At 45.1% G+C, this 12,983-nt stretch overlaps 1 protein-coding gene across 1 annotated transcript; it reads left to right on the forward strand.

Annotated features, from left to right (window-relative positions):
- Positions 1-636: 636 nt before the first annotated feature.
- Positions 637-2,662, forward strand: CAVIN3 (caveolae associated protein 3). The gene is made up of 2 exons (XM_004279255.3): positions 637-1,193; positions 1,762-2,662. The coding sequence occupies exons 1-2, from the start codon at positions 810-812 to the stop codon at positions 2,164-2,166; spliced, it is 789 nt and encodes a 262-aa protein (XP_004279303.2). The 5' UTR covers positions 637-809; the 3' UTR covers positions 2,167-2,662.
- Positions 2,663-12,983: the final 10,321 nt, after the last annotated feature.

The raw sequence follows: 12,983 nt of genomic DNA on the forward strand, positions 1-12,983 counted from the left end.
CACAGGAAGAGGTGTCCTGCCTGCCTTCCAAGCTTGGGGTGCAGGACCTAGGCTCTGATGGGCTTAAAGAAAGACAGGGAAAGAACTAGAAGAAAGAAAGCAGGGAAATGCTACACAACGGTAGGAACTAGAGAAGCAGGAAATGAGGCCTGTGGCCAAACCCTGGTGAAGACTATTAGGGAAATACCAGAGGATGCCTCCTCACTCCCTCCGCCCCTCCTCTGTCCACACTGCGGGGCCTGCTGGGTCCCAAAGCGAGGCCTCAGGCTTAAACACTCTTAGGTTGGTAGCGGAATATCCAAGAACCTCCCAGTCTACCGCGCCCAGCGTGGGGCGCAAACGCAACACTTTGAAGCGTGGGAGGCCAGGGCAGGAGGCTGCGCAGGCCCTTTGGTTACCCCTTTGCTTTGCTAACATAGTTTCTCTGCCCACTCGATGCAAACAGCAAAATTTTCCATGGCTCGCCCTCTGCAGTGGGGAGAGTACTTTCCAGAAAGAGGCACACTAGGGAATTGGAGTGGGGGAGGGAACTCACACTCAGAGCCAGAGAGTTTGCCGGGCGGGGTGGGGCGGATCCCGGGCCAACCTGCTTCCCCGCGGGTCTCCGGGGCGGGGCGGCGGAAAGGGGGAGCGCTTCCGAAGGACCCCACCACCAACATCCCGCCTCCCGCTTTCCCTCCCGCCGCCCGGGAAGGCCAACTCCGCCTGCCTGAGTCACGGCCGGAGCTGGGGAGGAGCCGGGGAAGGCGGCCCCAGCCCAGAGCGCAGCCGGCGGCTTCAGGGAGAGCCAGGCAGGGCAGTCGGGGAGCATGGGGGAGAGCGCGCTGGAGCCGGGGCCTGTTCCCGGAGCGCCGGCTAGGGGCCCGGTGCACGCCGTCACGGTGGTGACCCTGCTGGAGAAGCTGGCCACCATGCTGGAGGCGCTGCGCGAGCGGCAGGGGGGCCTGGCTCAGAGGCAGGGCGGCCTGGCGGGCTCCGTGCGTCGCATCCAGAGCCGCCTGGGCGCGCTGAGTCGCAGCCACGACACCACGAGCAACGCGCTGGCGCAGCTGCTGGCCAAGGCTGAGCGCGTGGGCTCGCACGCCGATGCCGCCCAGGAGCGCGCGGTGCGCCGAGCCGCCCAGGTGCAGCGGCTGGAGGCCAACCACGGGCTGCTGGTGGCGCGCGGGAAGCTCCACGTTCTGCTCTTCAAGGTCAGTGACCTCAGGCGTCCCCTGATCGGGGCCTTTCCCGCGGGCCACCACCTGGGGGCTCCCCCTCCCATCCGCCTACCACACCCACATTCCTGACCCTATCCTCCTCCGGTCTCGTGGAAACCACTTCCAGGCCCTCGCGCGCTTCCCACCACCGAGCCCCAGCCTTCCCTCACACCCCTGAACCCAGCCAATCAAAGCCCGCCCAGGCCACGCCCAGGCCACGTCCACAGCAGTTGCTCCAAGTCCCAGCCCATCCCCAGATGAAAAGAACGGTGGCGGAAGTGCATCCCAAGACAGTTCGCCCCCTCCTCCTGTTCTTGCCCCTGCGGCTACCATCCTGTCTCATGTCCCTAACCGGGTTCCACAAACTTATGCAGTTCCCCTGCCCTAGCTCTCCCCACCTCCCTCCAACCCACGCCCCCCTTTCCCACGCCTGCCTTTTCTTTCCCAACCGGGCTGCGGAGGCTAAGGGTGGGGTGGTTCCCCTGGTGTCATTGAGGAGGGAGGCTCAGGCTGGTGCGGGATAGGGGGCTGCCAGGGCCAGTGCTGTGTCCATCACTTGCAGGAGGAGGCTGAAATCCCGGCCAAGGCCTTCCAGAAGGCGCCGGAGCCCTTAGGCCCGGCGGACGAGGCCGAACCTGGCCCACAGCAGCCAGAGGGCGAAGGTGGGGAGAGCTCAGACGAGGAGGAGCCCGTGGAGTCCAGGGCGCTGCGGCTGCGGCGCGCCGGGTTGGTGCATAGCTTGCGAAGGGCCTTTTCGGGCCGGAAAGGGCCTGCAGCGCCATCCCCCACGCCTGTTAAGCCTCCTCGCCTTGGGCCTGGCCGGAGCACTGAGGGCCAGCCGGAAGCCCAACCTGAGTCGGAGTCTAAGCAGGAACCAGAACCTCCGCAGGATACCGAGGAAGATCCCGGGAGACCTAGGGCTGCCGAAGCAGCAGCGGCTGTGCTCCAAATAGAGAGTGCGGCCTAATGGCTGGTGCTGCCTGCCTCCCCCGCGCCGATGCCTAACCCCGAAATAAATCTTCCTCTGAGAATGCAGCGTTCCCGCCCAAATAAGGAGTGAATCCTGCATCCACAGCCCAGCACTGGCCCTCCCTTCCTGGCTTCTTAAGCCCAGCACCCTGTGTCCTTTAAAAGAGCAGCCGCTCACACCTGCTTACACTCACCGTCAATAAAAGTCATGGCACCTAACCCGGACTCCATGTGAAGGGGTGGGGGAAAGGCGATGCAAGGAATAAGACAGACGTTGGCACATGGAGTGTGGCTTCCATTTCCAACAGATCATTGTGTGATTTCTCCAGTTTGCACTGAATCCTGGGCTCTCCCCCAGTGGCACATAGACACATCCTTCTGGCTACTTGCTCCTTCGGCATTTTCCTCCTCGGGACATACAATCATAATTTTTTCCCAACATCTAGTACAGTCCCTTGCTGTAGGTGCTCAATAAATGTCAACTTGTGGTTTTCCCCTTAGTCTCTTCTTCCTCTACCACCTCTTAAAAGTTGGGTTTTCTGAGATTCTGTTCTTAGCCCTCTTCTCATTCTGAGTATTCTTCCATTAACTCCCACTGCTGAGGCTGTCCAATGGGCCACATACCCCCTAGACCACTGTCTTGAGCTGTATTTGAAAAGGAATCCAAACTCCAAATGCATCCAAAAGAAGCAGTGTGTCTTCTACCTTTTAATTAAGTTCAATTCAACAGCTATTTATTGAGCACTTACTATGTATCATTCAAAACTGCTCCTCCTCCTGTGTTTTCTTTACCAGCGAATGGCACCATCATCCATCCAGAAACCTGGGCGTCTTCACTGGCTCCTCCTTTCTCTCCTTCCCCTACCACATGGAAACAGTTATCCTGCTGATAACTCTGACCTCTTCTCTTTTCTTAATACCCATTGCTGATGCTCTATTTTAGGCTTCGTCTTTCATCTGACCATTATTTGAACTGCCAATCTGATCACATCACCTTCCTGATCCAGACCCTTCAATAGTTCCCCATCACCTTCAGAATAAAGTCCAAGTTCTTGAATGTTACCTTCAAGGCCCTTCCTGAGCTGGTACCTGCCCATTTTTGTAGCCTCACCTCTTGCCACTTCCCCTCATTCTACTACTGAATCACGATGAGCCGTGTGCTCCCACTCTCATCTCTACTGTCCTACAAAAGGCAGCAAGGTACCCCTGTTTTAGGGCCAGATGCTTCTCTTCCTAGCACCACCTGCACGCTTCAGCGCTAACTGCACTAATGGTGACTGTTTGCCATTACTCTCCCGCCACCACCCCAGCTCCACTAGACTGTGGCTCCTTTGCAGTAGAGACTGTCTTATTCATTTCTGTATTTCCCATGCCTGGTGCACAGTAGGCCCTCGCGAGCATCACAGAAAAAAGGAGAAGTGGGAGGGGGTTGGCTCGGGATAGGAGTGTGGTCATCCACCCATTCATTCGGTCATTGTTGTATAAAAATACTTTGAGTACCTATTGTGTTCCAGGCCCTATAGTATCTCTCGTGAACACCAAGAGGACAATCGCTTCTGAGGCACTCAAGGACCTCAGAGTGTAGGGAGATACAAACATATAATGACTGATGTAAGTGCAGTGATAGTTATACCTAGGTTATTTTGAGAGGAAAGGGGAAAGGGACACAACCTAACCTGAAGGAGGAAAGGGAGGGGATGTTCTTGGAAAAGGTAACTAGAGGGATGGGAAACAGGAATGGTGAGGGGCAGTAGAGCTCAGGGGTTAATAATTTGGGTTCGTAGTTCCCTCAGCTATTCAAAGGGATGGTGATAGCCCCTACTGGGCTGATACGAGGATTAAATGATGTTAAGTGCCTAGCACAGTACGTGGAACATAGTTTGTTTCAGGTATATAATCCATTCGTCCACTCATTTGACAAATATTTCCTGAATTCCGAGGGTCTGCCAGGCACTATTTTAAGAGCTGGGAATACAGTGACACACAAGAATGACAAGATCCCAGCCTCCGTGGACTTAAATTCTAGTAAGGGGAAGACAGGCAATAAAGAAGTAAACTTATAAGCCAGATAAAAACAAGTAAATGTATGAACTAGAAGGGCCTTCTGGTTATGGGCTCTGAAGAAAAGAAAACACTAAGGATACAGATAATTACTGGGGAGGATGAGTGCTTTAAATGAGGACGTTGGAGACTTAAAGTGGGACCAGAGTTCAACAGTGACGTTTTAAATAAATTTCTATGGACTCAATTAGAAGAGGCCAAGCCCCTACCTGCTATAATTGGTAGGAAGTCTGTTTCCAGTCACTTTAGGGCTCTTCCACTTCCTTAGATTGTGCAGTTATACCAGGGGGTTCACACCGTCTCAGTGTCTCTCAGACTGTATATCTCTGCTGCTATTGCTCCTTATAGCCACACGATGTCACTGTTGGGGTACCAGTGTCCTGGTTGGTGCCTCATCCTACAACCCAGAGGTCGGCCTGTCAAGCTCTGTGCCCTGAACCAGAGGTCTTTCCATGGAGGGTGGCTCTGCAGTAGCTCCATTTCCTCTGGAGAAATTCAGGGCTCCTCCTCCAGGCTTCCAAACCTTAGTGCACAGACCATTCAGCTTCCCAGCAACCACTCATTTCAAGGTTTTGCCATCACTGAGGGGCTGGTCTGAACAGGCTCAGTTCTCTATCCCCAAAGAAGAATAAATCCTTGTTGCATTTCAAATCCTTGGAAATCCAATTTCCCCCTTTCAACCCCCGCACAAAACTGAGAGCTCAAATGCATGTTTCTCACATAAAATAGCTTGATAGATCATTGGGAAGCACACGAAGGCTCAGAGATCCTGGACCCTGACCCCTAGGAATCCAAAGGCTTGGCTAACTTTGATGGGGGTGTTACTTTTTATTCCTTCCTGATGCTTCTACCGCAGCAAATAATAAAAATCAAGTTAAAACAAAAGCGACTTCATTTTTTAATAGCTCTCTTCGTGACATTGCATTCTTCATTGTCGCTGCTATCATTATTATTACTATTACTATAAACTAAAGGGAATGGGGACACTGACACAGAGATCCAACTTGTCATCCAGCATATGTGGCATTTAGGTGGCTGCTTTAACCAGGGGGGAGACACACTGGTGGATTACCAAAATTCAGAGACTCGTTCTCAGTTTTTAAGGTCAGAAATGCAAATTTATTATGTGTTCCAGCATGATTAGGCTGAAAGGGATTAATCAGCAATGAGCTATTCAGAAAACACTGATTAACTTGAGTGCTGAATTCATTAATTTCCCCGAGAAGTCTAACTGGTAAGTGAACTAGAATAATCTAGCTAGCTAGTCAGAACATTTTCCATCCTGCGAGAAAGTCTACATGGGAAACTGAAGTAAGATCTTAAAGTGTAAAGAAACAGAATAGGGCTTCCTTGGTGGCTCAGTGGTTAAGAGTCTGCCTGCCAATGCAGGGGACATGGGTTCATGCCCTGGTCCAGGAAGATCCCACATGCCATGGAGCAACTAAGCCCGTGCGCCACAACTACGAAGCCTGTGCACCACAACTACTGAGTCTGCGCTCTAGAGCCCACGAGCCACAACTACTGAGCCCACGTGCCACAACTACTGAAGCCCGTGGGCCTAGAGCCCGTGCTCTGCAACAAGAGAAGCCACCGCAGTGAGAAGCCCGTGCACCACAACGAAGAGTAACCCCCGCTCACTGCAACTAGAGAAAGCCGCGCACAGCAATGAAGAACCAAAGCAGAAAAAAAAAAAAAAAAAAATGGAATAGTGAAAACAGGATGAAGATAATGGGCAGGGTTATCCAACCTGCCTGCTTTTTTTCTGCTGTGATATTCCTCCTGCATGGGTAAGACTACATTCCTGGTAGGAAGTGTCTTCCTCTGTTAAGTACTGGAGATCCTTTTGCCTTCCCTTTACTGAGAGTTGAATCATATAACTTCCGCATTGAAGAGAACTAGAAAGCCATTGAATCCACCTGCATTTCCAACACTTAAACATCCTTTACCATTTTACAGCCTATCCTTAGCTGGCTTACATTTGAAAAAGTCCAGTGACAAGGAACTCACTGCCTCTTAGGCAACTCTATTTTTGGACAACTTTAACTGATAGGAAACTTTGTAAGATCACAATATGTCTTTATGGTTTCCCATATGTGGCAGTTGGCCTCACTTCTGCAACATCTGTACACCAAAATTCCTTTATTTTTATGATGTGCGTGTCCTTGGAGTCCAGCTCCAGCAGGGCACACAGGACTGACTTATGTAGGATTTCTCCCACTATCTCTTCCTTAGGCTAAACATCGCTGCTTTTATTCAGTCATTCCTTGTGATATGTTCCTTCCAATCTTGGCCTTTCTTTGGTGAATTGTTTTAGTTCATTTGTATCCATGTTAAATAGAGAGGTGGCAAAGTACATGGAAAAAGCATCTTCTTCACAGCTGAACTTTATTGCTGGTGAATGGGAATTCTCTTTTTTCAGGTCTGTCTGTTAGGAGGATTAAATAAAGTTTTTCATGTATTCATTCATTCACTTGATATTCCTTGTGCTAGGTGATGGGGATGGACGGTGTATTACACAGACAGGACTGCTGCTCTCATGGAACTTATATTAAACTGGAACTTATATTAAGCTGGGAATTGTAATAAAGTTTTAAATAGGTGTTATAATGAGAGAAATATAAGGTCCTATAAGAGCCCCAGGAATGGGACCTTTTATCCAGTAGGGTGGCAGTAATTACAGAGGAGTCGTTCCCTCTAACCTGATTTGCTCTTTTATTTTTTTTTCTATCCTGTTGTATTATTTCTTATTATGTAAGTTTCTCAAGTGACTTTTTGGAATGACCTGATACATAATAAAAACTAGTCATCTAAGTGTCTGATTGACACACTAAATTGAACACATCTAAAACTGCTCCTCTTTTCTCAAAAGTCATGATTCTCCTCCGTTAATCACCTTAGAAAGTGTTACAATCACCTTAGAAAGTGTTACAGTCAAAGACCTGAATTTCACCACCCGCTGAAATCCCTGCATCCAATGAGTCGCCAAGTCCTGCATATTCTTTCTTAGTGAGTCTTGTGAAATTTTCTCTCATAAATAACTAATAAATTTGGGTCCACTAGGAGGATTTGAGAAGAAACCCTCCAGTCTGGAAGGCAGAACAGAGAACCAGAGAGAAGTTGAATACTGCACTTTTCTCCTGGGCAAAATGGAGCTAATCATACTACCTACCATGCAGGTTTGTTGTGAGTTAAATGGGTGGGTACATGTAAAAGGCTCAGAATTGTGCCAGGCATATGAGAGCTTAACTTTCACTGTTGTTTTGTTATGGTCACTTGATCCCTAAATTCAGTCAGTCCCGAAACGAGGTTTACCATGGATGTTTTCATTTATGTGAACTAATAAATATGCTTTTTGTTTAACCCTAGTTTTAGGTTTTTTGATGTATTTGATTTTCCCCTGCAGCTGAAAGATTCCTAATAGATACAGTCTCATTGGCGGTGAAACCAACATGAAGGGCAAGGGCAGCAACTTATCCTTGTATCCTCAGCACTTAGTGCAGGACCTGTCACAGAGTAGGTACTGAATATTTGGAGAATAAGCAAATTTATTCCATTGAGGTGCTAGGGACACAAGAACGAACAAGAACCTGCCCTCGAGGAGCTGGCGCACAGCTGAACCTTGTTTGTTGTCTTTCGTCGGAGCGCTGTTGCCTCCTCCCAGGCAGACTAAGGCTTAGTAGAGACAGTACCTGGGGCCCACAATCCTTTCTGGGCCCATGACAATGCTTTAGTTTTTTTAAAATCAGAAGAAAAAAAAAGAACTTTTAGGTAAAAGAAACGTTTTAATATATGATGTTAACATATTAATTACACAACACAGTTGTAAAATGTAATTAAAAATGTGGTTACCAGAGGCCGGGGGCTGCGGGGCATGGGAATTGGATGAAGGTGGTCAAAAGGTACAAACTTCCAGTTATAAGTTAAATAATACTAGGGATGTAGTGTACAACGTGATCAATATAATTGACACTGCTGTGTGTTATAGTTGAAAGTTGTTAAGAGTAAATCTTAAGAGGTCTCATCACAAAGAAGAAAAATTTTTTTCTATTTCTTTAACTTTGCATCTCTATGAGACAATGGATGTTCACTAAACTTATTGTGATAATCATCTCATGATGTATGCAAGTCAAATCATTATGCTAAACGTATACAGTGCTATATGTTAATTATGTCTCAACAAAACTGGAAGAAAAAAAATTTTTAATGGAGGAAGGAGCTTCCCATCTAATTTTCTAGTTTCTTTCCTCCTTTTTTTTAGGGTAACTCTATTTAAGTTCTGTTCAATTTTGTTTTTTATATATCTTTATTGGAGTATAATTGCTTTACAATGTTGTGTTAGTTTTTGCTGTACAACAAAGTGAATCAGCTATACGTATACATATATCCCCATATCTCCTCCCTCTTGAGCCTCCCTCCCACCCTCCCCATCACAGGAGCACAGTCAATCTCCTTGTGCTATACAGCAGCTCCCCACTAGCTATCTATTTTACCTATACTAGTGTATATCTGCCAATGCTACTCTCTCAATTCGTCCAGGCCTCCCCATCCCCCCCGTGTCCACAAGTCTGTTCTCTACGTCTGCGTCTCTATTCCGGCACTGCCACTAGGTTCATCAGTACCATTTTTCTAGGTTCCATATATATGTGTTAATATATGGTATTTGTTTTTCTGTTTCTGACTTCACTCTGTGTGACAGTCTCTAGGTCCATCCATGTCTCTACAAATGACTCAATTTTGTTCCTTTTTATGGCTGAGTAATATTCCATTGTATATATGTGCCACATCTTCTTTATCCATTCACTAAGTTCAGTACAATTTTTAAAACTATTGCTTATCATTGAAAGAGATGATTTCTTCTGGACTGTATTTGGAGGAGATTCACTGTATGGTAAATGAGCCAGGGCAATGGTCCAGGCTAGCAGGAATTCTCCTTATGACACAGAGTTTTCAGTGTGACTTTTTCTCTTTTCTTTAGCAATTAACAACGCAGAGTTTTCCTTCTCCTCCCTGAAATTACTTGCTGCAGGATGGTGGTCTGTTTGATTTCTTGGTCAGCTCTGCAAGTTCTACTTGTATAAGCATCAAACTCATTTCAAAGAAGCTCAGGCCTGCAGCCCATGGACTCTGTTCTCATTACTACAAACTAAATTATGTTTCTTCTGCACTTCTGGACGTGCCCACTCACTGTGTGTTCTGCCAGCTCTGTGCGTGCGTCTTTGTGACTTGCAGTTGTGACCATCCTTGCTTTGATCCTCACTGCTATTGGCAGCACTTCCTATTTGTGGTTTGGGCTTTCAGATGTTTCCTAGTTTCATCAAAGAGGCACAGAGTTTGCATTTATGTTTCTCTTTCCTACTTTAGGATTTTTTCCAAAAGGATAAGATGAGGAGAAAAATACACAGTGCAAATATGGGGCATCATGTAACAAATATGCACCATTTCCCTCTCGCGTGATGGTTTAAGAAACTTAAAATTGATTTTATAGAGTATAGATCCAAACAGGGTGTTCCGATCATCTGAATGTAATACAAATATCTCTGAAAATTAAAGAAAAATATAACCTCATCCAGGGAAACACTAAGGATCATGAAGCCAGAGCATTTAGCTCCTCAGATGGCATTCTCATGCAACTAACAGAGAATAGTAGCTCATAGATAAAACAGACGAACCCTTATTAATGGAGTTTTACCTTAAATTCCCCAGCTTTTACAATTTTGGGGGGTTAAAGTATAGACAACTTTTCCTTAGAGTCATAACTTGATCCTGCCTACTTTTTTCACACACACACACACACACACACACAAACATTTTAAAACATTTTAATATTTACCTTAGTTGAATTCCAGTTTCTAGGGAGACCTTTGGAGAACTCTCTATTGATGTCTATACACACATATATATCCATCTACATATGGATGAACACACACACATACACACATGTATATATATATACACACACATATATTATATATATGTATACATATATATATGTACACACACATACACACATATTTCTACCTGAATGTTATATTTCATAAATTTCCAAAAAACAGTTAGGAATGTCAAGTTAGAACTAAATTAATATAACATTAAAACACAATCAAATCATACTAAAATTATTAGAGAAAGAAATAAAATTACATTTCTGAAAACTTAAATGAGCAACTTTGTATAGAACAATATCTACAAATCCAGCTAATCTTCACAAAATCGCTCCTCAAAAGATATTTCCGTTATTATCTCGTGTTATCATTTACATTTAGTTCTCCAGATATCAAGCCAGACATTATCGCTTTTTTGTTTAAAAGCAAATAGAGAACATTTAGAAAACTTTGTTCATAAGAAATTTAAGTCGTTTCAGCTTAAGTATGATAACTGACTCTTAGGGATTCCCTGGCGGTCCAGTGGTTAAGACTCAGCGCTTCCACTGCAGGGGGCACAGGTTCGATCCCTGCTTGGGGAACTAAGATCCCACATGCCACGTGGCGTGGCCAAGAAAAAAATGAAAAGAAATAACTGACTCTTTGCATGGATTAAAACATGCCCTTTCCATATCCCCCAAATGCATCTTCTATAATAATTTTCTTGATTTTGACAGAGATAAAACATATGGCCATCTTTAAGAATTAAGGCTCATAAATGACTTATTTTACCAATAAACATTTTTCTATTTTAATTAGCAACATCAAATAAGGAAATGCCCAAATTGAGAGATAATACATCTTGCAGTTCTATTATATTATATACTTTTACCACTATACTTTTGGATTTAAAACAAAACATTTAGAATAAAAGTTGCCAAACTTGGAATTGTACAAATTAATTCAAGAAACCTCATACAGGAATTTGACTGAAATGGGAGTTGTGATAGATTCCCTCTCCTTCCTGATTCTGAAGCATCAGTTTCTAGGTAGAATTTTTGACTGGCTGAGAAGACCCCATCCATCCTTGTCTCTCCCTCTAGAATTTATATGTAGGAGAAATTTCTTTTTCTTTTTTTAGGCCATGTTGTGTGGCATGTGGGATATTAGTTCCCTGACCAGGGATCGAACCTGTGCCCCCTGCACTGGAAGCATGGCATCTTAACCACTGGACCACCAGGGAAGTCCCATGTGGGAGAAACTTCTTGATAATTATTTGGGTATATTTTGTTTTAAGTATCTTTATTTTTCTCCCTGATATGTTGCTTGATTCAGTTTATCAAGATCATACTTATCCCTGAAAGGGAAAATTCATGAAAAACTATCCTGAAAAAAAGTCACGACTTTAGACATGATTTAACTCAGGATGGCATTTTACTGTCCTCGAATGATGTCCATATTACTTCAGTATGCTTGAGAACTATAGTTCATTTTGGGATACACAAAGCTGATAGTAAAAAAATGTTTTCACAGGCAAATCACACATTTAACCAGAACTGATAATATTTACAATTTCTCAACTTTTCACACATATAACTCACACATTCGTTCTGGTCAAAATGCACTCTTCAGGAAATAAGTTTCAAAACGGAGTGTCTCATATTTATGAATGGAAATTTCATGTTCGCAACTATTTTCTTAAAAAAAATTTTTTTTAAGCCTTTAATTTGTTACGATGTTGCTTCTGTTTTTTTATGTTTTAGTTTTTTGGCTGCAAGGCATGTGGGCTTTTAGCTCCCCGAACGGGGATCAAACCCGCACCCCCGGGCTTCCCTGGTGGCGCAGTGGTTGAGAGTCCACCCGCCGATGCAGGGGTCACGGGTTCGTGCCCCGGTCCGGGAAGATCCCACATGCCGCGGAGCGGCTGGGCCCGTGAGCCATGGCCGCTGAGCCTGCGCGTCCGGAGCCTGTGCTCCGCAACGGAAGAGGCCACAACAGTGAGAGGCCTGCGTACCGCAAAATAAATAAATAAATAAATAAAAAATACCCGCACCCCCTGCATTGGAAGGCGAAGTCTTAACCATTGGACCGCCAGGGAAGTCCCTATTTTCAAACATTTGCTTAGAAGGCATCTTTTAGAGCAAACACATTTTGGAAATATTGTCACATTATTTCAAGATCAGAATACCCTTTCCTGCCCCCAACTCCTGGAAGACATTTCTTTCCTCCATGGACAGAAAGATTAAAAATATGCATTTCAAACAGAATAATTCAAAGCTAAAAGCATCAGTTTATAATTGGGCAGGTATAAATGCTTACAACTTCAATATTTTAGTTTGTTTCCAGTTTCCACTGTCACCACTCTCACATCTATTGACTTCTATTCAATTTCCTTTTGCTAAGTTAAGATTCTTCATTATTTTAGATCCTCTCTATTTTAAGTTGACACATGGAGGGACATTTTACATAAAGTAGGAATTATTATTTCTTTGATTTGATAGACTTTGCCTTTAAAATTTGCAGAACATTGTGTGGATCTCAGGTTGTTGATGTACCCAGGGATATGCTAAGGGATCAGAGAATAGAGACAACATTAGCAAAAGGAAAAAAATCACAAATGGTATCCACTGGGAAGTCCTTAACAGATCATGTCACCACCTGCAATATCATGGGAGAACAGGTTTTGGCACTGAGAACTTGCTGATCCCTAGATGATGGTATAGACTCAGCAGAGGCTATGGTGAAAACTGTGGCAGGCATGAGATACATTTGTGGAAGAGTGAAAAACTGTTCTCCACTACCAAAGCATCCTCCTTTCTGCTCAGTAAACAGGTGATAATATATTGAGCATACTAATGCAAAGGGCCCTTTATGTGTCTAGACAAGGAAGTCC

The sequence above is a fragment of the Orcinus orca genome, chromosome 8, assembly GCF_937001465.1.
Source record: "Orcinus orca chromosome 8, mOrcOrc1.1, whole genome shotgun sequence".
NCBI lineage: Eukaryota > Metazoa > Chordata > Mammalia > Artiodactyla > Delphinidae > Orcinus > Orcinus orca.